The following is a 21,930-nucleotide window of genomic DNA, read 5'->3' as shown; positions in this document are numbered from 1 at the left end:
CGCGTGCGCGGGCGTCGAGGAGTCCAAGGAGGCGCCCGTCGGCGTCGAGGAGTCCAAGGACGGCGAGTACCGGTTCACGGACCCGTTGGACTCCGACGCGTCGTCGGACTTCGGCGTCGGCGGACCGGGCGGCGAGCGCTGGGAGGAGTCGTCGGACGAGGAGTCCGCGGAGCTCGACCCGGTCATGTACCCCGCCGGCCTGCCGCCGCCGGGCTTCCTCGAGGGCGAGGTCCTCAGCGACGACGAGCTCCAGCGGCACGAGCTCACGTGGCCCGACGACGTGCCCATCAACTTCGTGCGGTCGCTGTCTATCTAAGTTGACGCTCACCCGTTATGCTTGGGGGAACGCGCGCGCGCACGGGCGGGGGGTAGGATCTGCCCCGGGGCTTCAGGTGTTGCCCACCGGGCATCCTAGCCCCGCCTCGGAGCATGCATGCAACCGCCCTTATTGACGCCGCGCTCTCAGTTCCCCGCGGGCGCGCCGAGGGTCGTCATGGCGTCGACGCGGTCGGCGGCCTGGTTCCGGGAGACGGTCTTGAGCGTTGCGGTAGCGCGCTTCTCGCGCTCGTGGGCCGCGAGGCACTTCTCCTTGTAGGTTGCAGCGCGTTTCCGCTCGCGGCGGAGCTGCTCCTCGGCCTGGCGGCGGATGTTCTCCGTCTCGGCGCGGATGGCCGCGGCGACGTTGAGCTTGTCGTTGGCGACCTGGTTCTTGAGCTCGCCGAGGGCCATGGCGTGGGCCTCGCGCATGCGCTCCTTGTCGGCCTTGAGGTCCGCGGCGTCGCGCTCGAGGTCCGCGAGCGCCTTTTTCGCGGCCGCGAGCTCGCCCGCGGCGCGGTCCGCGTCGTCGCGCGCCTTGAGGGCCGCGTCCTGGGCGCCCACGAGGACGTCGAGCTTGCGCTGGAGGCCGTCGCGCTCGCCCTCGACCTTGGCCTTGTCGTCGGCGAGCTGCAGGAGCTTGGGCTTGAGGCCCCGCTCCGCATCGGCCTCGAGGCGCGCGGCGTTCGCGGCGGCGACCTTGAGCTGGGCCTCGAGCTTGCGCGTCTCGTCGAGGCGCGCCGCGTCCTCCGCGCGGCGCTTCTTGTCGCGGTCGGTCTTGTCGAGGTCCTGGACGACGACGCGCTCCTCGAGGCTCGCGACGAGCGCCTGGCACTCGGACCGCGCCGCGGCGACGGTCGAGTCGCACTCGACGCGCGCCTCGAAGGCCGCGCGCTTTGCCGTTGACGCGTCGCTCTCGAGCGCCTCGAGGCGGCGGCGGAACGACTCCTCGTCGCGCGCGGCGTCCTGGCGCGCGGCGTCGAGGTCGCGCGTCAGCTCGAGGACCCGCGACTCGAGCTCGTCGACGCGGGACCGGTGCGCCTTGGCGCGCTTCTCCTCGGCCCGCGCCGCCGCCGCCGCGTCGTCGGCCAGGGCCGCGACCTGGCGCTTCCCGTCGTCGACGGACCGCGCGAGCGCCTCCTTGCTCCGGAGCGCGTCCGCGAGGTCGCGCTCGAGCGCCGCGACCGCGCTCCGCAGGCCCGCGAGCTCCTCGACCCCGGCCGCGCCGGCCTTGGCCTTGGCGGCCAGCGCGTCGGCGACGTCCGCGGCGGCGCGCTCGCCGTCCTTCCGGAGCGCGTCGCACTCGGCCCGGAGCTCGCGGTTCGCTACTTCCAATCCGACGACCTTGCCCTCGAGGCGCCGGCCGTTCGCCTCCGCCTCGGCGAGGGAGCCGGCGCCCTGGCCCGACTCGAGCTCCGCGATCCGCGCGCGGAGCGACCGCGCCTCCGCGGCGGCCCGCTCGCCGTCGTTCCGCCGCGCGGCGGCCTCGTAGCCCGAGAACTGCTCGAACTCGGTCTTGGACCGCTCGAGCTCGCGGCGCACATTGAAGAACATCTGCTGGAAGGACCGCGCCTGGGCCTCGAGGTCCGCGATCTTCTGCTGGTGCGGCGCCTCGAGCTCCTCCTGGACCTGGATCCGGAGCATGTCGAGGTCCTGGGGCACGAGCTTCCCCTGGAGCTCCTCGAGCTCGCGCGTGCGCTCGTCGAGCTGCACCTTCCACTTGCTCACGAGCAGCTCCGTGTGGCGGTCCGCCTCGATCTTCGCCTTGGACGCGCGGATGAGCTCGCCGCGGTTCGCCGAGACCTTCTCGCGCTGGCGCGCGAGCTCGGCCTTGGTCGCCTCGTGCTCGCGGTTCAGCTGCGCGTTCGCCTCGCGCAGGCCGTGGCACGTCGTGATCGTCTGCTGCAGGTCCGCCTGCAGCGACTCCACCGTGTTGAGCAGCGTCGCGTAGGCCGCCCCGTCCTCGGGGTGGCCGCCTATGCCGCCGCCGGCGAGGGGCGGCTCCATCATCGCGGTCCTCGAGGGATCGAGCGGCGCGCGGGCGGCGGGACGCAACCAAAGGTCCTCGACGTATCGAGCGGCGCGCGGGCGGCGGGACGCAACCAAAGGCGATACGGTTCTCGTTCAAACCGACACCATCTCGAACGATGTCGACCGCCGAGCTGCCCCGGTCGATAGAGCAAAAAAGATGCTGCTCAGCCAACATTTACCCTGCCCACCCGGTCAAACTTGACTTTGGGTGAGGCCCTCGAGCGGCTCGGAGAGCGGCCGCCGCGACAGCGCGTGCGCGGCGCCCCCGGGGAGTGGGGCCGCGCGCTCCCGCATGTGCCTCGGGACCGTGCGTGGCCAGACCACTGCGAAGACGCCGCGCGCGAAACGGTCCGGGCGTCGTCGAAAACGCAACGGCCTCGTCGGAGCGTTCTCTCGAGACGGCTGGCGCGTGTTGGACGTGTTCCGGACCTAGCTGTCCGGGTTTCTCCGGAGGGAGTGCGGAGAGGGTTGCTACGAAGAACATGTCTCGCGAAACCCGGACAGCTCCACCGTCGGACCACCCTACGGCCTCGATTCCTCGATTCTCATCGATTGGCGGCGGTCAAAACGAGCCAGTGTGCGGCGCCGCGACGCCCCTGGACGTCCAGAGCGGTTCCGATACCCTCTCACGACCGATCACCGGGGCTCCGCTGGCCCGCGCGTCAGGTGAACGCGGCACTCGACAGCAACAGCTTGGGCGCCTCCTGCCAGCGCCTCGAAAACGACACCAACACGGTCTACAGCGACGACGCGCCCACGAACGCGAACTGGCGCTGGCGTTGCGTCGAGACATCTTGTCTCGACTCCAGAAGACGCTCGGCCGTCGAAACGGTGCTCTGCGCGCCTGTTTTCCTGCCGTTGTTGCCTCGCCAGTACACCCTAGCCGTACTAAACCAGTACAAACGCGTCGTATACGGCCGTATATACTCGCTTCGGCGCCCCGCGCGACCGCCTGGGGCCCGGGTGGACTCCCTGGGCTAGCGTGGACGTGCGTGGCACCCGCCGCCGTCGGGTGGACACGCGTACGTGGCGCTCGCGCACGCCGGAAATCTCCAAAAACCGATATTTTCGGCCATAACTTGTGCCAATCGATGACCTAGCATGATCGGCTGCGGTTCCGGAGCCCCAGATAAACGTCCATCACGATGAGACAAGCAGGGGGTCCGCGGTCGAGGTGCCCAAAATCGTCGATTTTCCAGTGGCGTGGGCAGGGTAAAACATTGACCGCCGTCAAAGCTCATTGCGACGCCGAGTCCGAGAGCGGGCGGCTCACGGCGCTCCTGGCGCGGGTCATGGACGCCTACCGGCTCCTCGGCGAACGATACCGTTTCTTGAATCGCGTGCCCGCGCGCGAGGGCGCCGCGCCGGCCGAGGTACTGCAGCTGCCGGCGACGGCGGACGCGGCGGCGACGGGCGACGTCGCGCGCGTCCGCCTGCTCCTCGCGCGCGCGGCCCGCGTCGACGGCGCGTTCCGCTCCCGCACGACGGCGCTCATCGCGGCCTTCAACGGCGCCTCGTCGACGGCGGCGCTCGCGGCGACGCTGGGCCTCGATCCGGCGGCCTGGCACCTGGACCACAGGGACGCGGGGACCGCCCTCGGCGCGGCGCCGCTGCGCCTCAAGCCCGGGCCGCCGAAGAGCCACGGGCGCGCGCTCGAGAAGCCCCTCGGGAGCCTCAAGGACCTCAACCGGTGCACCGTCGAGTGCCACTGCCCCTACGTCTGCGCGCTCTTCCTCGCCGGGCTCCGCGAGACGTTCATTATGTGGTGCGTACCGGGCCTGCCCGGGTCCGCGGGATGCGCCCGCGAAGGGCCTAGCGACCAAATAGCCGGCCAAGTAGTCGGTCGATCTAGTCGGTTTGTAGTCGGAGGCCGGTTTTATAGGCACGATGAGATAGGTGATGTCGCGCGCCCCCCGTGGGTTTGGAGCCAAATCTAGTCCGGGTGCCGACCGCACATGGTATCCCACGCGCGCGGAGCGTGCCCCCCTGTGCACTCACCCGCCTGCGGACCCCCGGCGAGCTAGGGAGAGGGATCGGTCGTGGTACGCTTCGCCGTCTCCGAGTTGGCCAGGGGTCGGCAGGCGGGTGCATTTGCCTCCAGTCACGACCGGCCGTTGACGGCGTCGAGAAGATGTCGCGGCCGAAACGCGTGGCGTCACAAAATTTGTCGAAGATCATGCGTTCTGTGCGCAATGAGGGTATGGATACAGATTCTGATGATGATAAAGATGTTTGTGAGGCCGTGAAAATCAAATCAATCAAACAGCGAAAGCTCGAACTTAAAGGCGCCCCCTGCGGCGAATGTCGCAATTGTGGCAACGGGGACCGCTGCGCCATAAACCAATGGATGCGCGAATACCGCCAAACCGAGCACGGCATCGCGGCGATCCAGGAGTGCGCGGCCGGCGTCCGCGCGCGATCCCGCGAGCCGTTCGCTCGGCGGAACGGGTCGGCGGCGACGCGCTCGCGCCGCGCGACGCGTCGCCCGGGGGCGCCGTCGTGGCTCGACGCGCGACCCTGCAGGTATGAGACGTCGGCGGCCCGGGAGGCGTCGCGCCAGACGTGCGCGGCCGGCGTCCGCGCGCGATCCCGCGAGCCGTTCGCTCGGCGGAACGGGTCGGCGGCGACGCGCTCGCGCCGCGCGACGCGTCGCCCGGGGGCGCCGTCGTGGCTCGACGCGCGACCCTGCAGGTATGAGACGTCGGCGGCCCGGGAGGCGTCGCGCCAGACGTGCGCGACCGGCGTCCGCGCGCGAACGTGGCCGCCGCGCTCGGCGACGACGCGCTCGCGCCGCGCGACGCCGTCGTGGCTCGAGCGCGACCCTGCAGGTATGAGACGGCGGAGCACGGCATCGCGACGCGCCAGGAGTGCGCGGCCGGCGTCCGGGCGCGATCCCGCGAGCCGTTCGCTCGGCGGAACGGGTCGGCGGCGACGCCCTCGCGCCGCGCGACGCGTCGCCCGGGGGCGCCGTGTCCCGAGCGCGACCCTGCAGGTATGAGACGTCGGCGGCCCGGGAGGCGGCGATCCAGAAGTGCGCGACCGGCGTCCGCGCGCGATCCCGCGAGCCGTTCGCTCGGCGGAACGGGTCGGCGGCGACGCGCTCGCGCCGCGCGACGCGTCGCCCGGGGGCGCCGTCGTGTCCCGAGCGCGACTCCGCAGCTATGAGACGTCGGAGCACGGCATCGCGACGCGCCAGGAGTGCGCGGCCGGCGTCCGCGCGCGAACGTGGCCGCCGCGCTCGGCGACGACGCGCTCGCGCCGCGCGACGCCGTCGTGGCTCGAGCGCGACCCCGCAGGTATGAGACGTCGGCGCTCGGCATCGCGACGCGCCAGGAGTGCGCGGCCGGCGTCCGCGCGCGATCCCGCGAGCCGTTCGCTCGGCGGAACGGGTCGGCGGCGACGCCCTCGCGCCGCGCGACGCGTCGCCCGGGGGCGCCGTCGTGTCCCGAGCGCGACTCCGCAGCTATGAGACGTCGGAGCACGGCATCGCGACGCGCCAGGAGTGCGCGGCCGGCGTCCGCGCGCGATCCCGCGAGCCGTTCGCTCGGCGGAACGGGTCGGCGGCGACGCCCTCGCGCCGCGCGACGCGTCGCCCGGGGGCGCCGTCGGCTCGACGCGCGACCCGGCAGGTACGCAACGATGTGCACGCCCGGCGTCCGCCCGACGTCTCCAGACCGGGAGTCGCGCGACGCGTCGCGCGTCGCGGCCCGACGCGCGTCCCGCGACCGACAGGCAGCTCGGCAAGCAGCGCGTCTTCCGCTTGATCTTGAAGACCATCGTGCGCGCCATCATGCCGTACTTGGACCCGGAGGATGTAGCCAAGCACTTCGACCGGCGCGCGGCGGAGCGCGCCATCGCGCGGGCGAACAGCGATCGCTTCCGCCGCGGGATGGTGTTGGGCGACGGCATCATCGCGACGATCTTGATGAACCAGCCCGACCTCAAGGGCCTGCTCCCGACGGAGCCGCCGTGCGTCTACGAGGACTCGGACGCGGCGAACTGGCTCGAGCCCTCGAAGACCTGGCTCCAGGCGCGCGCGGAGGGCGGGTCCCTCTACCACGCGACGAACGTCGCGCCGGAGAACCTCCTCTGCGTCGACGGCACGCCCTACCTGCTGCGACCGTACGACCACTACGAGCGCGGGCGGCCCGCCTACGCGGGCGTCTGGGCCACGTGCTACTCCGCGGGCAAGGCCCTCGGCTTCGTCCAGGCGCACAAGCACAAGTCCTTCGTCACGAACGCGCGGGACAAGGGCGAGGACCTCTTCATCTACATCCTCTCGCGCGACCACCCGGACTACGGCAATTTCCACCAGCTCTTCGTACGCTACGGCATCCCCAGCGGCGGCTGCGGCTTCTTCGCGAGCGCCCGCGTCCACGCGCGCCGCGCGCGCCACGTCCGAGCGACGGCCCGCCCCCCACGCAGGCCAAGTGCCGGTCCGTCGTCCAGGTCGCGCGGGGCACGCCCGGCCTGACGGTCCTGCGCATCCACTGGCCGAACGGCCCCGCGGCGGACCCGGTCGCGGTCGTCGCCTACGGCGACGTCCCGGCTCCCCACGACGACTCGCTCTAGGCCAGCGCCGCCGCCACAGCCTCCGCGCTAGCAGAAACGAAGCGAGCGCGCGCGAGCTTGCAGATACGAAGCAAGAACATGTAACAGAGCGGGGCGCCGAGAGCCGCACTAGTGAGCCGCCGGGCCAGACTGCAACCCTACGGCAATGTCATTGCCAATGGGGGCGTTGAACTCCGTCGTGAGTGCGTCGTGCACGCGGGCCGACCGGCGTCGCGCGCCGCCTCGTCGCCCACGATGAAGGACATCATCCCGTCGTGGCTGGAGGACCCGAGCGCCTACGCGCAGCCGGCGAACCTGGACATGTCGACGGTCATCGTCGTCGCGCTGACCAACCTGTGGGTGGGCATCGTCTGCGTGACGTTCTTCGAGGTCTTCCGGCGGCGCAACATGCGCATCTTCTCGCCCAAGGCGACGCTCTGCCCCGGGACGTGCCCGCCGGTGCTCCACGTGCCCGGCGCGAAGCCCGGCGCGCCGCTGTCGTGGGTGCGGCCGCTCATGCGCCTCGGCGAGGACGACATCCTGCGCTACGGCGGCTACGACGTGCTCATCTACCTGCGCTTCATGTCCCTCTCGCTCAAGATCTTCGGGTCCTTCGCGCCCTACGCGTTCATCGTGCTCCTACCGGTGAACGCGTCCGTGAGCTACTGGCCGGGTCGGACGAGTAGCGACGACGACGACGGCGCGACGAGCAGCAAGGACAACACGTTCAACCGCTTATCCATGTCGGCCATGCCCGTCCACGACAAGCGCATGTGGGCCCACTGCGTCGGCTGCTTCCTCCTCACGTTCCTGTCGATGCACTTCCTCGCGCGCGAGTGCCGCTGGTACACGCGGCTCCGGCACCGGTTCCTCACGCAGCGCGACGACGTGCGCCAGCGCACGATTTTAGTGCGCCAGGTCCCCCGGGAGCTGCGGTCCTCCGACGCGCTCGCCGCCTACTTCGCGAAGCTCTACCCGGGCAAGGTCGTCGGCGCGGTGGTATGCCGGAAAGTCGCGCACCTCGACGGCCTGCTCGTCGCGCGCGAGGCCGCCGCGGCGCGCCTCGACCGCGTCACGCACCGGCGCGCTTTAGCCAAGGCGCGCGAGGGCGAGTACCCGAAGCGCGACCGCGGGTCGTGCGCGCGCGCGGGCGACCGCGCGCACCGCGCGCTCGAGGACGCGTACGACCCGCTCTGCTGGCGCTGCGCCTTCGGCGTCCAGGAGCGCGCGCAGCACCACGCGGCGCAGCAGCGCACCTTCGACGAGCGCATCGCGCGCGAGCGGCGGCGCCAGGCGCTCGCGGACGCGCTCGTCGGCAAGCCCCGACGGGCCGCCGCGCCGCAAACCGCGGACTCGTACCAGGAGGCCGCGCCGCCCGACGACGACCGCGAGGTGGCGGCGCCGTCCCTCGGCGACGCGCTCTGCGGCGCCGCGGACGTCGACCTCGGCGACGACGACGGCGGCGGCGGCGGCGGCGGCGTCATGTACGAGGAGTGGAGCGACGGCGCGGACCTGTCCTTCTCCGACAAGCTGCTCGTCGGCTTCGGGCTGAAGCGCGAGCGCGACGTCGTCGAGCGCGCGGGGCTCCTCGACGGCGCGTCGGGCCCGCCGATCAAGGAGGGCGAGGCCGGCGGCCGCCGCGCGACGCTCTACGACACGGGCTTCGTGACCTTCCGGGCCTTCACGGGCGCCGCCGTCGCGACGCAGGTCTTCCACGCGGCGACGCCCGGCGGCATGGTCGCGTCCATGGCGCCCGAGCCGCGCGACGTCTTCTGGAAGAACGCGGAGCTCAGCGGCAAGCAGCGGACGACGCGGCGCGTCGTCGCGGACTGCCTCGTGGTCCTGCTGCTCATCTTCTACATCATCCCCGTGACGCTGATTTCCCTCGTCTTCAGCGAGCAGGCGCTCAAGGCCCACTGGCCCGCGCTCAAGGAGCTCGCGAGCGACTCGCTGGCGTTCGACGCGTGCGTGAAGATGGTGCAGCCGATGGCGCTCATCGCTTTGATGCTCCTCCTGCCGCCGGCGTTCCTGGGGCTGGGCTTCTGGGAGGGCACGCTGAGCTGGAGCGAGAACACGCTGACGCAGCTGAGCCGCTACTACTCGTTCCAGATCACGAACGTGCTGCTCGTGACGACGATCGCGGGCTCGCTGGTCAAGTGCCTCCAGAAGATCATCGACGACCCCCAGGCGACGCTGAGCCTCCTGGGCGAGTCGCTGCCCCAGGTCTGCGCCTTCTTCTCCTGCTACATCTTCATCAAGGTCTTCTCGGGGCTGTGCATCGAGCTCTGCCGCGCCGTCGCGGCCGTGCAGCAGGCCCTCAAGCGCTGCCTCTACCCGTCGTCGACGCCGCGGGACCAGCGGGCCGAGGTGCTGGGCCTGCGCGACTTCGAGAACCCGGGCTGGTTCTCCTACGGCAAGTACGGCGCGCAGGATTTGCTCGTCGTCGTGCTGCTCATGACGTACTGCGTCATGTCGCCGATCATTTTAGTGCCGGGCCTGCTCTTCTTCGGCTGGGCGTCCGTCGTCTACCGGCACCAGCTCCTCTACGTCTACGAGCCCATCTTCGAGAGCGGCGGCCTCCTCTGGCCGCGCATCTACCGGCGGACGCTCTTCTCCATCTTCATCATGCAGCTCACGATGGTCGGCCTCTTCTTCCTCAAGCACGCCTTCTCCCAGGGCTACTGCGTCCTCGCGCTCTCCGTGCTCACCTACCTCTACAAGATGCAGATGCGCTCCATGTACACGACGTCGTCGTCCGTCGCGCACCACCTCCCCATGGAGCTCGCGACGGCCGTCGACGAGCAGATCTCCGAGGACGCGGAGGCGGACGCGAATGCCATGCTCGACGCGGGGCTCCACGGCTACCTCCAGCCGAGCCTGCGCGCCGACAAGGCGACGGAGTAGCCTAAACGGCCGTCCTTACGCGTCGCCGGGGCCGCCGCCGTCCGTGACGGACGACATCCGGAACTGGCCGGACGGCCGCGCGTCCGCGTCGAAGCGCCGCGGCGTCATCATCTTCTCGAAGGCGAAGCCGGAGACGCGGATGGGCCGGCGGCTGAAGCGCGCCTCGATGCGCTGGCCCCGGTCCACGTAGCCGCAGAACGCGACGCGCTCCTCGTTGACGTCGAGCTCGAACTCGCACGTGTCGAGGTGCGCGGGGCCCGGCCGCACGCGCCAGCGCGGCGGCTTGCGCTTCTCCCAGTAGGCCGCGACCTTGCCCTGCTTGTTTTTCGCCCCCGCGGGGCCCCCGAGCGCCTCGACGACGCCGTCGTCGAGGAACTCGACGCTCACGAACTCGCCGTCGTCGCCGTCGACGACGTCGACGCCGCCGAGGATGGGCGACGCGCGCTGCGTCGCCTCGTCGACCAAAGTCAGGCGCCAGGTGCCCACGAAGTCGGCGGGCTGGAGGCCGCTCGTCGACCCGCGCTTCGCGGCGAGCTTGCGCCGGAACCGCATCTCCCACTCGGCAAAGTTGAAGTTGAGGCCCGCGATGAGCGGGTTCGTCGACGTCGACGCCACGCCGAGGCCCGCCGTGTCCGAGTCGCCGAAATCCGGCGCGCGCGCGGCGCCGCGCGCGCCCACGAGCGACGACCCGCCCCCCGCGATCGCGCCGCGGCGCGTGAGCTCGCCGAGGAAGCGCTGGAGCGCTACCGAGTAGGCGTCCCCCAGCTCGGCACCCAACCGCTGCGTCGTCGCCGCCTCGGCGGCGTCGCCCTCGAGGTAGAAGGTCGCGAAGGTGCCGTCCTCGACGACCGCGCGCTCCGCGGAGTACTCGCTCTCCGAGAGCGCCAACAGCTCCAGCGCCGCGAGGTAGGCGCCGCAGGCCGGCTCGTAGCCCCGCAGCGACGGCAGCTCGTCGCGCAGCGCGGCGATCTCCGCGCGCGTCGACGCGACGTCGCCCTTGACGCCGTAGGATGCCACCCGTAAGAGCGCGTTCGACGCGTCGTTGAGCGCGCGCGTCGCGGACATGGTCTCCATGGCGACGCCCCGGGCCAAATCCGCCGTCGCGTCCAAACCCTGGCGCCGGTCCAGCAGGCTCAGGCAGAAGTCCACGGGCTCGACGGCGCACTCGACCTCGGCCGCGAAACGCGTGAACGCGTCCGCGTAGCCGCGGCCCCCGACGGGCCCGACGCCGGGGATGAGCACCGTGCCGCCGCTCACGACGCCGTCCACGGCGTCGACGAAGGCGCAGGCGCCCGCGTCGCCGCCCGCGGCGGCCCGGAGGACCGCGAAGCGCGCCCGGAGCCTGCCGGCCTCGCCGTCGCCGAGCCGGAGCGCGACGTGGCGCAGCGCGGCGCCCGCGGCGCCCTCGAGGTTCGCCACCGTCGCCGGGTCGACGAGCTCCTCGGCGTCGAACTGCCGCAGGGAGAAAAACGGCGCGCGCCGGCCCTCGACGCCCCGGTCGCCGTCGACGAGCACGCGCAGCCGCATCCACTCGAGCGTCGACGCCTCCGGCGCCGCGGCCAGGGCCGGGGCGCGCCGCCGCGGCCGCCGAAAGCCGAGGAAGCCGCCGACGCAGGGTAAAAGGAGCAACGGCAGAAGCCGCCGCGCTCGCCACGAGGACGCAGCCATCGGTGGCGCCGTGCAACTTCACCCACCCCCTTACGCTCCTCAACATCGGCGCGGCGGCTGCTCGAGCATGGACTTGCTGGGGTCGAGCTGCCCGCATAGCTAATGTCCTGCTCCTAATGGACTTGCTGGGCGCGCAGTGCTGCCCGCATAGCTGATGGGCTGCTCCTGATGCCACTCCGCGCGTGGCTGGAGCCATATGCGGCTCGCGCTGCTACTAACGGCCTGCGCCGCGGACGGCGAGTGGCGGCGCGTCGGCAACCACATCGCGCCGGCGTTCCAGTGGGCCCAGAGCGACGAGGACGTCGAGCTCCTCTTCAGGTTTGCGCACAAGATCGACGCGCCCGGCGTCTCCGTGAAAGCCGAGGACCTCTCGGTGCGCGTCGACCGCCGCCGGCTCGACGTCGACGCCCGCACCGCCGCGAAGGCGTTCCACGCGTCGCTGGACCTGAGGCACGCCGTCGACGCCGATGCCATAAACCTTGGGCAGCTGTTTCCAGCCGGACCGTTGCGAACGAATCGTGTTCGGACGGTCGTTTCGTGCTTCCGGCGAATCGTGTTCGGACGGTCGTTTCGTGCTTCCGACGCATGGCACAAATCCCGATTTTCGTCGAAAATTGCCGCTTCGACGGTCGGTTCGTGCTACCGACGCATAGACCTGGCGCTCCTGCGAAAATGGGCTCATTTCACGGACCTTTTTTTTTCACAGTTCCCTACGCCAAGTTCCCTACGTCAAGTTCGATTCCCCGCGCTCCGTTTTGGAAAATCCGCTCCTCGAAAACAAAAACGAGGCCGGGAAAAGATGCCATTCCATGTTTCCGACGTATAAAACTAAGCGTTCGAGCGCGTCCGGAGCGACATACCCCGCCGACGAACGCGCGTTCTTCGCGGTCGAAGTCTCGTAAAATACGACGAGCGTTTCTACGGTACCACGTTTACGTACCCCGAAATCGACGAGTGCGCGCCTCCCGACCGTCGCGTTATGCTCCCGAAGCATGTGGCACAAAAACCCGACAAAAAAACCGGAATTTTTTTCGTCGGCCCCGAGACGCCCTCGCCACGCCTCGCACTCCTAGTGCTACGCCCTAGGGATCCGCGCTCCAGGACTACGGGTGGGGAAACCCGTGATGGCGGTCGGGCCGCGCGACCGTCGTTGCCCGTGTGGTGCGGCGCCGCTGCCCAATGACCCTGGACGAAGCAGCGGCTGGCGCGGGATGGGCTGTGTTGAAGTTCAAGTTGAACCTGCAATCTATGTTGAACTTCAGATTGAAGTCCGGAAGCACGTTCTTGCGCCGGACTCGCGCGTCCTCGACGAAGCGAGGGATTCACAACAGTCCGAACACGATGCTTTCGCAACAGTCCGGCTGGAAACAGCTCCCCAAGGTTTTTTGCGGCGCTCGCGACGCGCGCCGGGAAGCGCACGCGCGCGGGCGCGCGGCGGGTCATCGCCGGCCTCCTCGACGCGCCGGACCTCCTCGGCGACGGCGCGCACGGTGCCGCGGCGCGCGCGCGCGTCGCCGGCCGCGCCGACGAGGCCGCGGACGCTCTCCGCCGGGGCCCGCTCCCGCGGGCCTTCTGCGGCGATGCTCCGGACCTGTGACGCGCCCCAACCTAAGGGACCTTACGCCGGCGCGGGCGCGGCGGCGGCGGCGCGGCCTTGGACACGGTGTGGCCGTCCGCGGCGACGGCGACGACGCCCGAGCGGCCCGCCATGGACGACCGGCGGCCCGGCTCGTCGAGGACGCTCTTGATGATGACGATGTTGCGGTGGTAGTGGCGCACGAGGTGGTCGCTCACGGAGCCCGGCTCCGTCTTGGGCCGCGTCGCGACGACGACGAAGTCGACGTCGTTGAAGCAGGGCCGGGGCTCGTTCTGGAGCGCGTCGAGGATCGAGATCGCGCGGCCGTCGACGTTCTCGACGAACTCGAAGTTCGCGCGCGCCTTCCACTTGGACAGCATGCGCATGAGGGTGTCGGGCGCGTTCTTGAGCGCGTCGTGGGCGAGCACGTGGAGGAACGTGAGCGCGTCGTCGTCGCGGAGCAGCGTCCCGAGGATCTCCGCCGCGCGGACGCTGCGCTCCGCGGGCTCGACGAGCATGACGAAGTGGCGGCCCCGGGGCCGCGGCGCGACCTTGGCGACGACCGTGGGGCAGAACAGCGTGCGGAGGGAGAGGTCCGCGACCTGGCCGATGACCGTCGGGTCGCGCGCCGCGGACGTCTTCCGCCCCGAAAACCCCACGAGGACGAGCGTCGGGTCCGGGTGCGTCCGCACGGCGCAGGGCATCTTCGAGCGGTCGTTGACGAAGGTCGTCACGACCTCCTTCGTCGGCACCTTGGACTTGGGGATCGTGATGAAGCGCCACCGCGACCGCGGCAAAAAGCCCGTGAGGTCCGCCTCGTAGCGGTCGCGCATGACCTTGGGCTTGAAGTTGGGCTTCGTGTGCGCCTTGGACGACTCCACGGTGATGACGCTCAGCGTGTCCTCGGGCCCGTTGAGCAGGCTCTTGGCGGCGACGTACGCGACGTGCGCCGCCTCGGACCCGTCCGTGAAGACGACGAGAACCTGCTTCGGCGCGGCGCCGCCGCCCTTGCGCCGCACGAGCTCCTCGACGCCGCGCACGCGGTGCTGGGGCGTGTCGTGCGCCAGCAACCCGCTCCGCGTCCGCGCGAGCAGGTAGCCGCCGGGGTGGTCCGCGTCGTACATGAACGTCGGGTCCGGCCCGCCGGCGACGCTGTGGCAGTGGCTCGTGTCGCGCACGACGCAGCGCGTCCACGTGCCCGCGGACTTGAGCTCGATCTCGAGGCACTCCTCCTCCAGCAGGTGCTCGCCGAACTCGTCCAGGGCCTCCGTGCCCAGGACGTTCTCCGAACGCTTCGCGAGGTACCTCCGCCTCACGGACTCGAACTGCGGCGGCACGGGCGCGAAGTGCGCGCCGGCGTCGCCGCCGAAGAACTCGACGGGCTTCGCGTCCCAGGGCTCGCCGTCCTGCGCCTTCTCGTAGGTCGACGCCGCGTGCCCCATCGGCGCTGGGGGGCAGCCCAACGAACAACATGCACCCGAGCCGACGGTGCACTCGATGCGCTCCGCCGGTAACGTCCGGTACTCGAGACGCCGTCTACGCGCTCGGGGCCCGGCGATTTTACCGAAGCGTTAGTCTCCAGAGCGTGGAGCGGCGACATACGAAAGGGGGCGGGAGCAGCGTGTGGGGGCGGGGCGGCGCGGGCCCGCGGGTCACTCCGGCGGCGCGTGCCGCCTGCCGATGGTGTTGTTCGCCGGGAGCATGGCGATGCCCGAGATGGAGGCCAGGAGCGTCGCCGCCTGGATGCCGAAGATGGCGGCGCGGTGCTTCCACTCCGTCGTGAGGACGAGGGGGATGCCGAAGCCGAAGGCCATGCCGACGGCCTGGAGGAGCTGGAAGGCCGCGTAGGCGTCGACGTTCAGGGGCGGCGTCGCGAAGTAGTCGCCGATGAGCGCGTAGGCCTGCGTGTTGTTGAGCGTGTCGCTGAGGCCGAAGAGCGCGCCGGCGACGAACGCGAGCCACGACACGTCGAACCAGACGGGCCCCAGGAATTTCTGGAGCTCCTTCTGGTCGCCGTCGCCCTTGGGCACGGCCATGAGGAAGTAGCAGATGACCATGGCCGTGATGTAGAAGAAGACGGCCAGCACGAGCATCGCGCGGCGCCCGAGCGTGTCCGAGAACCGCGACAGTATCAAGGCCCCGAAGGTCTCCATGATGCCCCACCCTAGAAACACGAGGAAGACGGCGCCCTCCTGGACCGCCGTCGGCGCGAAGATGATGGGGAAGGCGCCGTTGATGAAGCCGTCGGACGACCCGATGAAGAACATGAACGGCGAGAGCCGCGCGAGCACGCCGGCCTTCTCCGGCGTCCAGCCGGGCCGGAGCCACGCGTGGGGCGCCTCCGGCGCACCGAGCTCCTTGGAAGCCCCGGCGAGCTTCGCCTGCTCCTTGCCCAGGAGCGGCGCGCCGCTCGGCGCCTCGGCGTCGTCGTCGCGCAGCGGCGCGGCCGCGGCCTCGGCTCCGTCGTAGTCCGCCTCCCCGCGCTGGCGCTTCGCCAGGAGCCGGAAGATGAAGACGCCCACGAGCGTGCAGACGGACGCGAAGAGGAAGAAGCCCTGGCTGTCGATGCCCTGGTAGACGACGTAGCCGAACGCGGGCCCCGCGATGCCCGACGCCGAGTAGATGCCCCAGAAGAGGCCCGCGTCCGTGCCGCGCGTCGCCTCGTCGCTCGACGACGTCAGGATCACGCCCTGGCTCACCCAGATCGCCGCCTGGCCGACGCCGACGACCGCGCTGCTCAGGATCACCGTCGGCTCCCAGATGTAGATGAGGGAGATGATGTAGACCGCGTAGCACAGCCCGCCCAGCATCATCGTCACGACGGCCCCGAGGCTCCGGATCACCGCGGGGATGGCGTAGAGCGACGGGCACGTCGTCACGTACATGATCATGAGGGAAGCCATGCCGAGGTCGTACTCGACGTGGGACACGGAGCCGACGTAGTGCTGGAGCACCGTCGACAGGATCGTCTGCGTCGTGTTGAAGGCCATGAAGATGAAGAGGAAGCCCCAGCCCATGATGACGATGCGGCAGGAGCCCTCGTTCTCCGGCGACGTGCCCATGGAGTACCAGAAGGCCCGCGACCCCAGCTGCTGGCACCGCCCGCAGCGCGTCTTCGGCTCGAGGTCGTCGTCCGACGCCATGGGCGGGCGCCGCGGGCCGCGGCGGGCGGCGGCGGGCGACGGCGTCCGGCGCGCGGGCGGCGCCAATTGGGGTGCGGACACACCTCCGTCAGGGGCAGCTCCAAGCAACATGATTTATTCTTCAACAGCCGAAGGTGCAGTTTTGCTTTGGTCGCATCGGGCAGGCATCCACGCTCCGCCGCAAAAAGCATCGACCTCACGCTGCCCATCGACCACGCGCGGCTCGTCGAGGCGCGGTACCACGCTCCGCCGCAAAAAGCATGGCGTTCAAAGCCATCGCGAACTACGCCATCGCCCTCGACAACGACTCCGGGTGCTTCTCGCCCGGCGACGAGGTGACGGGCCGCTTGATCATCGAAACCAACAGGCCCATCAAATGCCGGGGCATCCGCATCCGATTGGAGGGCGCGGGCGTGGGCCACTGGCACACGGGATCGGGCGACGACCGCACGGACTACCACGCCGAGAAGATTTACGTCAGCAAGCGCACGACGCAGCGTCGAGCGACAGGAGTGTTTTTTCGCTTGAATTTCGCCTGAAGATGTGAAGAAATCCGACCCCGTCGCACTTGGTAGGCACGACGGTCTTCGGCAACTTCTACCGGACGCAGCTCCTCGACGAGGCCGGCGAGAACGCGTACTTCGACGCGGCCACCGGCGGCGGCGACATGCCGATGCCGTGCGACGGCGGCGAGACGCTCGCCGTGCGCGTCATGGACTACGACTGGGGCAAGAAGGACGACATGCTCGGCGAGTGCGCCGTGCAAATCGGCGACCTCCTCGCCGGCGGGCAGCCGGTGTCCATGCCGCTCTACCGCAAGGGCAGGGGCGGCGACCTCGGCGAGGTCACGCTGTCCGCCGCGCGCGGCGCCGCGGGTCTGATCGTGCTGCGCTGCCACCAGGCCACGGGTCTGCGCAAGGGGGACTGGTTCGGGAAGAACGACGTCTACGTCCAGGCCTACGTCGTCCATCGAAACGCGGACCCGTCGGCGGACGCGTTGCCGGAGCCGGACAAGAACGTCGAGCTGCCCGCGGGGCGCCTCGAGACCGTCTTCGGCTTCACGATCCCCGCGGTCGACGACCTGCCGCCGTCCGCGGAGGGGCCCCTCACCGGCGCGGACTACGCGTTCGTCGGCGTCCCGCGGCCGCGACGGTTTTCGAGAGATTTCGGGCGGGAACGCGACGAGAAATCGTCACCGTCCTGCTTGCGTCCCGCGGCCGCGACGGTTTTCGAGAGATTTCGGGCGGGACCGCGACGAGAAATCGTCACCGTCGTGCTTGGTAGGCCTACGTGCGCTACTCGCTCTATTCGAACGTCGACATCAAGATGCGCATGGACCCGTCGACGCGGCGGCCCATCACGCTCCTGGCGCGCGCGCGGCTGCCGCCGCCCAACGCGTACACGCCCGTCGTCCGCGGACCGACGGAGCCGCAGATCATCTACCAGTGCGACTGCTGCGCGCCATGCGGTCTGGGCTGCGCGCAGGGCACGGCGCAGTTCGAGGCGTGCGTGTCCTGCGCGGTGCTCTCCGTCGGCGACGTCGTCTACGTCGCGGCCCTGGCGACGAACTCCACGGAGCACGAGGCGCGGTTCCACGTGGACCTCGTCCAGCGGATCCTCATCCAGCGCAAGCGGGGCAATTCGCGCCGCTGCGAGCGCCGGTGTCCTGTGGCCGTGGCGATGTTCGAGAGATTTCGGGTGGGAAAACGACGAGAAATCGTCACGGTCACGCTTGGTAGGCGAGCGCCCGCCCATCGAGCTCGGCGGCGTGGCGCTGCCGGGCAACTCGACGATCAACTTCGGGACGCCCGAAGCGCCCATGGCGCTCAAAATCCCGTCCGTCCCGCCGCCGTTCTCCGGCGCCTCGGACTGGGATCCCGTCACCTGGTTTTACACGCTCCGGCTCACCATCGACATGCCGGGTATGCTCACGGACGTGGTCTGGGAGTTCCCAATTGGTTTGACGGCGCTTCCCACGGCGACGGTGCTCGCGCAGCCGTCGTACGCGCCGCTCGGCGCCGTCGTCGTCGCCGGAGGGGTGTGCGGCGAGGCCCCGCCGGCGCCGCCGCCGGGGGGCGTCTTCGCGGGCCCGTATCCCACGGCGAACGTCGTCTCCGTCCTCGCGCCCGCGCCCATCACGAACCGCGAGGAGGACGAGCACAACTTCAACGCGGGCGCGCAGGGCCCGCCGCCGCCGTTCCAGCCCGTCTACGCCGGCGCGGTCGCGCCGACGCCGTGCGCGTTCGTGCTGCCCGCGCACGGCTCGGCCGCCGCGGCCGGGGACCCGCTGCTCGCGCCCGCGGCGCTCGAGATGGGGGACCGGAAAACGGCGGCCTAGGTCCTTCGAGTTGGGCGACCTAGGTCCTTCGAAGTTGGGCCAGACGCGGCCTAGCTCCGAGTGGGCGAGGTCCGTAGGTCGCTCGCTCGTCTGCGGTTTTAGTCGGGGGCGGGTCGGGGCTTGGTCGCCTACTCCTCGTCGTCGTCGCCGCCCGTCTCGCCGAGGTTGAACTTGGTGAAGCGCGTGACCTGGATGTTCTCGCCGAGGACGGCGACGTAGGACGCGACGAAGTCCGCGACGGTCATCTGCGGGTCCTTGATGTAGGCCTGCTCGAGGAGGATCTTCTCCTTGAACATCTTGTTGACGCGGCCCTCGACCATCTTGACCTTGATCTCCTCGGGCTTGCCCTCGAGGTCCTCGTTCTTCATCTCGATGGCGCGCTCGGCGTCGCGCGCGGACTCGGGGATGTCCTCGGGCTTGACGTACTCGACGGCCGGGCACGCGGCGATCTGCATGGCGAGCATCTTGGCGAGCTCGTGGAACTTCTCGCCCTTGGACACGAAGTCCGTCTCGCAGTTGACCTCGACCATGACGCCGAGCTTGCCGCCCGTGTGCACGTACGTCTCGACGAGGCCCTCCTTCGTCGCGCGCTCGCCCTTCTTCGCGGCGGACGCGAGGCCCTTGACGCGGAGCCACTCCGACGCCGCCTCGAAGTCGCCGTCGGCCTCGACGAGCGCCTTCTTGCAGTCCATCATGCCCGCGCCGGAGTCCTTGCGCAGCTTCTGCACCTCCTTGGCGGAGATCGTCGCCGCGTTCAGCGCCGACGGCGCGCGGACCGACGCCGGGCCGACGAAGCCGGACGCCGGCGACAGCGCCAGGGCGGCGACGATCAATCTGCTGAGGATGGCCATGGTGTAGCTTGAGAGAGCTGTCGGTGGCGACGGCGTGCGAGGCTGACGAAGTGCGAGGGCAAGCTCAAGCGATCAGCTGGCCAAGCCGACGTTGCCGACACGTTGACGCCAGAGCCGCGGCGCCTGGGCGTGTGGCGTCGCTTATGCGCGGGGTTCAAGGCCCGTCGCGCGCGCGGTGACGCCGAACTAGCGTGCGACGCACATAAAGAAACGCACCCGCGACGAAGATGGAGCAGGAGCTCCCGCAGACGACCCTCGACGACGAGTCGCAGACCATCCTCGAGCCCGAGGACGACGAGGGCGACGACGCCCCCGACGGCGCCTGCGAGGACATGACGTCGCAGCCCTTGACCTTCCGGTTCGTGCCGAACCGCTTCCGGCGGCACCACATCGCCGTGCAGCAGGACCCGAGCAGCCTGAGCCGCTGCGTCGCGTCGATCCAGGCGAAGCCGTTCGGGCAGGCGCGCGCGATCACGGCGTACAAGCGCCAGGGCCCCTGGCTCTGGGTCTGGTGGGACGGGCGCTTCGGCTGGGTGGACCTGAGCGACCTGGGGCGGTGCGGCTGGCGCGCGACGCAGCTCCACGGGCCGCCGGACCCGCGCGAGGCGTGGCCCGGCGACAACTACCTCGGCCCGCGCGGCGCGTTCGCGCTCGGCCCCGACGTCGGCGGCTTCGCGGCGACGAACTGCATGACGACGCTGCCGACGCTCGTCGTCTTCTTCGCGACCATGTCCGACGCGGAGAGCCTCTGCGGCGGCGACGACCGGCTGTTCCTCTTCCTGCGGACGACGCTCGCGGCGATCTGGCTCGCGTGCGTGGGCCTGCTCTGGCGCGCGGCGCTGACGGAGCCGGGCGTCCTCCCCCGCAACCCGCCGGACGCGAAGCCGTCGCTGCCGCCGGGCTGCGAGGACGGGCCCGACCTGAAGATCTGCCACACGTGCAATTTGGTGCGGCCCGCGCGGTCGAAGCACTGCGGCTCCTGCAACAACTGCGTCGAGCTCTTCGACCACCACTGCCCCTGGCTCGGGACCTGCGTCGCGAAGCGCAACTACGCCTACTTCTCCCTCTTCCTCAAGGCCGAGGTGCTCCTGATAGCCTTCGTCGCCGGCGTCACCGCGCTCCGCTTCGCCGGCGCCTACGGCCGCGCGGCGCGCGCGCCGGGCGGCGACGGCGCGGCGCCCCGCGACGTCCTCGGCGCGCTCGTCCAGGACGCGACCTGGCCCCTGGGGGCCGCGGCCGTCGCGCTCGGCCTCGCGTTCCCGGTCGTGAGCCTCCTCGCGTTCCACCTCCGCCTCGCGGCCATCGCGCAGACGACGAACGAGTCCGTCCGCGGCGTCTACCGCACGGCGCTCAACGTCAACGACCTCGGCTGCCGGCGCAACTGCGCGTCCGCCGCGCGGAGCGTCTACTGCGACAAGACGCCGCCGTCGAGGCTCGCCGCGCTCTTCCCCCGCGACGCCCGGGGCGCGCGCGACGCGGCCGGCGGCGGCTACGGCGCCGTCTGCCCCGTCGCCACGACGCCCTGACCCGTAACAGGCGCGCATCTAGCGGGTTTTGGCAGTGACGAGATCGAGCGAGAGTTGACTTTTATACAAAAGTGAACTTTTGAATAATTTCGACCGGCTTTTGATTAATTTCGACCGGCTTTTGATTAGTTTCGCCGGCGCTCGTCGGTCCGGCCCGGTGCTGGAAATGCCCGACCTTTTTTTGGGATACTTTTCTTCAAGTTGAAGGCAAGTTACCTTCTACGGAGCCGGTAGCCAGGGACGTATACCCTGCGGCGTTTGGCTCGGGCTTTGATTTAGCTACGAGCTTTTGATTTCTCAGGCCGTCCAAAAGTGAACTTCACAGCTCGATCTCGTCACTGACTAGGCCCGGCCCGATGATAGTACTAGGCGCCGTTACTCCTCGCGACGCGGAGCGGCCGGAGCTCGCACGTCTCGAGGTGCGGCAGGGACCGGTGGGTCCGCGGGTCCACGTCGGCGAAGGCCGTCTGGAGGATCTGGAGCGCGTCGCCGTGGGAGACGAGGAGCACGAGCCGGCCCTCGCCCGCGGCGTCCGCTTCTCGCACCGCGGCCGTCGTCCGCGCGAGGACTCGCTCCACGGACTCGACGCGGGACCACTCGTGGCCCGCGTCGGCGGCGTCGCGCGCCCAGACGTCCTCGTAGGTGTCGTTGGGCCCGCCGTCGAGGTCGCCGAAGTCGCGCTCGCGGAGCGCCGGCGTCGGCGCGACGTCGACGCCGAGGCGCTCCGCGACGACGGCCGCCGTGTCGAGCGTGCGCGAGAAGTCGGACGCGAGGACCACGACCTCGCGCGCGCCGGCGAGCGCGGCCAGCGGCTCCGCGACGGCCGCGGCCTGCGCGCGGCCCTTGGCGTGCAGGCCGTAGCGGGGCAGGCGGCCGCTCTCGATGCGCGACACGATGATGCCGGCCTCGTTGGCCTCGCTCCAGCCGTGGCGCAGCGCGACGAACTCGTTCTTCAAGGCCCGGCGGCCCGCGAGGAGGAGCTGGCGCATCGCGCCGGTGCACGGCGCGGCGGCGGCGCGCGAGAGCG

At 70.4% G+C, this 21,930-nt stretch overlaps 6 protein-coding genes across 6 annotated transcripts; 2 read left to right on the top strand and 4 right to left on the bottom strand.

Annotated features, from left to right (window-relative positions):
* Window positions 1–462: 462 nt before the first annotated feature.
* Window positions 463–2,325, bottom strand: AURANDRAFT_63240 (hypothetical protein; the record flags this gene model as incomplete). Its single annotated transcript, XM_009037379.1, has 1 exon — window positions 463–2,325. The coding sequence occupies one exon, from the start codon at window positions 2,323–2,325 to the stop codon at window positions 463–465; it is 1,863 nt and encodes a 620-aa protein (XP_009035627.1).
* Window positions 2,326–4,867: 2,542 nt separating this feature from the next.
* On the top strand, window positions 4,868–9,818 carry AURANDRAFT_71371 (hypothetical protein; the record flags this gene model as incomplete). The annotated part of the gene is made up of 7 exons (XM_009037508.1): window positions 4,868–5,076; window positions 5,175–5,213; window positions 5,339–5,544; window positions 5,643–5,848; window positions 5,976–6,706; window positions 6,772–6,888; window positions 7,204–9,818. The coding sequence occupies 4 exons, from the start codon at window positions 5,812–5,814 to the stop codon at window positions 9,799–9,801; spliced, it is 3,483 nt and encodes a 1,160-aa protein (XP_009035756.1).
* A 3,259-nt stretch (window positions 9,819–13,077) lies between these two features.
* Window positions 13,078–16,188, bottom strand: AURANDRAFT_63238 (hypothetical protein; the record flags this gene model as incomplete). The annotated part of the gene is made up of 2 exons (XM_009037378.1): window positions 13,078–14,581; window positions 14,702–16,188. The coding sequence occupies 2 exons, from the start codon at window positions 16,186–16,188 to the stop codon at window positions 13,078–13,080; spliced, it is 2,991 nt and encodes a 996-aa protein (XP_009035626.1).
* A 2,430-nt stretch (window positions 16,189–18,618) lies between these two features.
* AURANDRAFT_60020 (hypothetical protein) lies at window positions 18,619–19,415 on the bottom strand (the record flags this gene model as incomplete). Its single annotated transcript, XM_009037377.1, has 1 exon — window positions 18,619–19,415. The coding sequence occupies one exon, from the start codon at window positions 19,375–19,377 to the stop codon at window positions 18,655–18,657; it is 723 nt and encodes a 240-aa protein (XP_009035625.1).
* A 690-nt stretch (window positions 19,416–20,105) lies between these two features.
* On the top strand, window positions 20,106–20,903 carry AURANDRAFT_24520 (hypothetical protein; the record flags this gene model as incomplete). The annotated part of the gene is made up of 1 exon (XM_009037509.1): window positions 20,106–20,903. The coding sequence occupies one exon, from the start codon at window positions 20,106–20,108 to the stop codon at window positions 20,901–20,903; it is 798 nt and encodes a 265-aa protein (XP_009035757.1).
* A 365-nt stretch (window positions 20,904–21,268) lies between these two features.
* AURANDRAFT_63236 (hypothetical protein) lies at window positions 21,269–21,892 on the bottom strand (the record flags this gene model as incomplete). Its single annotated transcript, XM_009037376.1, has 1 exon — window positions 21,269–21,892. The coding sequence occupies one exon, from the start codon at window positions 21,890–21,892 to the stop codon at window positions 21,269–21,271; it is 624 nt and encodes a 207-aa protein (XP_009035624.1).
* Window positions 21,893–21,930: the final 38 nt, after the last annotated feature.

This window comes from Aureococcus anophagefferens (genome assembly GCF_000186865.1).
Source record: "Aureococcus anophagefferens unplaced genomic scaffold AURANscaffold_6, whole genome shotgun sequence".
NCBI classification, from domain to species: domain Eukaryota; class Pelagophyceae; order Pelagomonadales; family Pelagomonadaceae; genus Aureococcus; species Aureococcus anophagefferens.
Note: the sequence above shows the minus strand (reverse complement) of the source record. Positions and strands in the feature narration are given on the sequence as shown.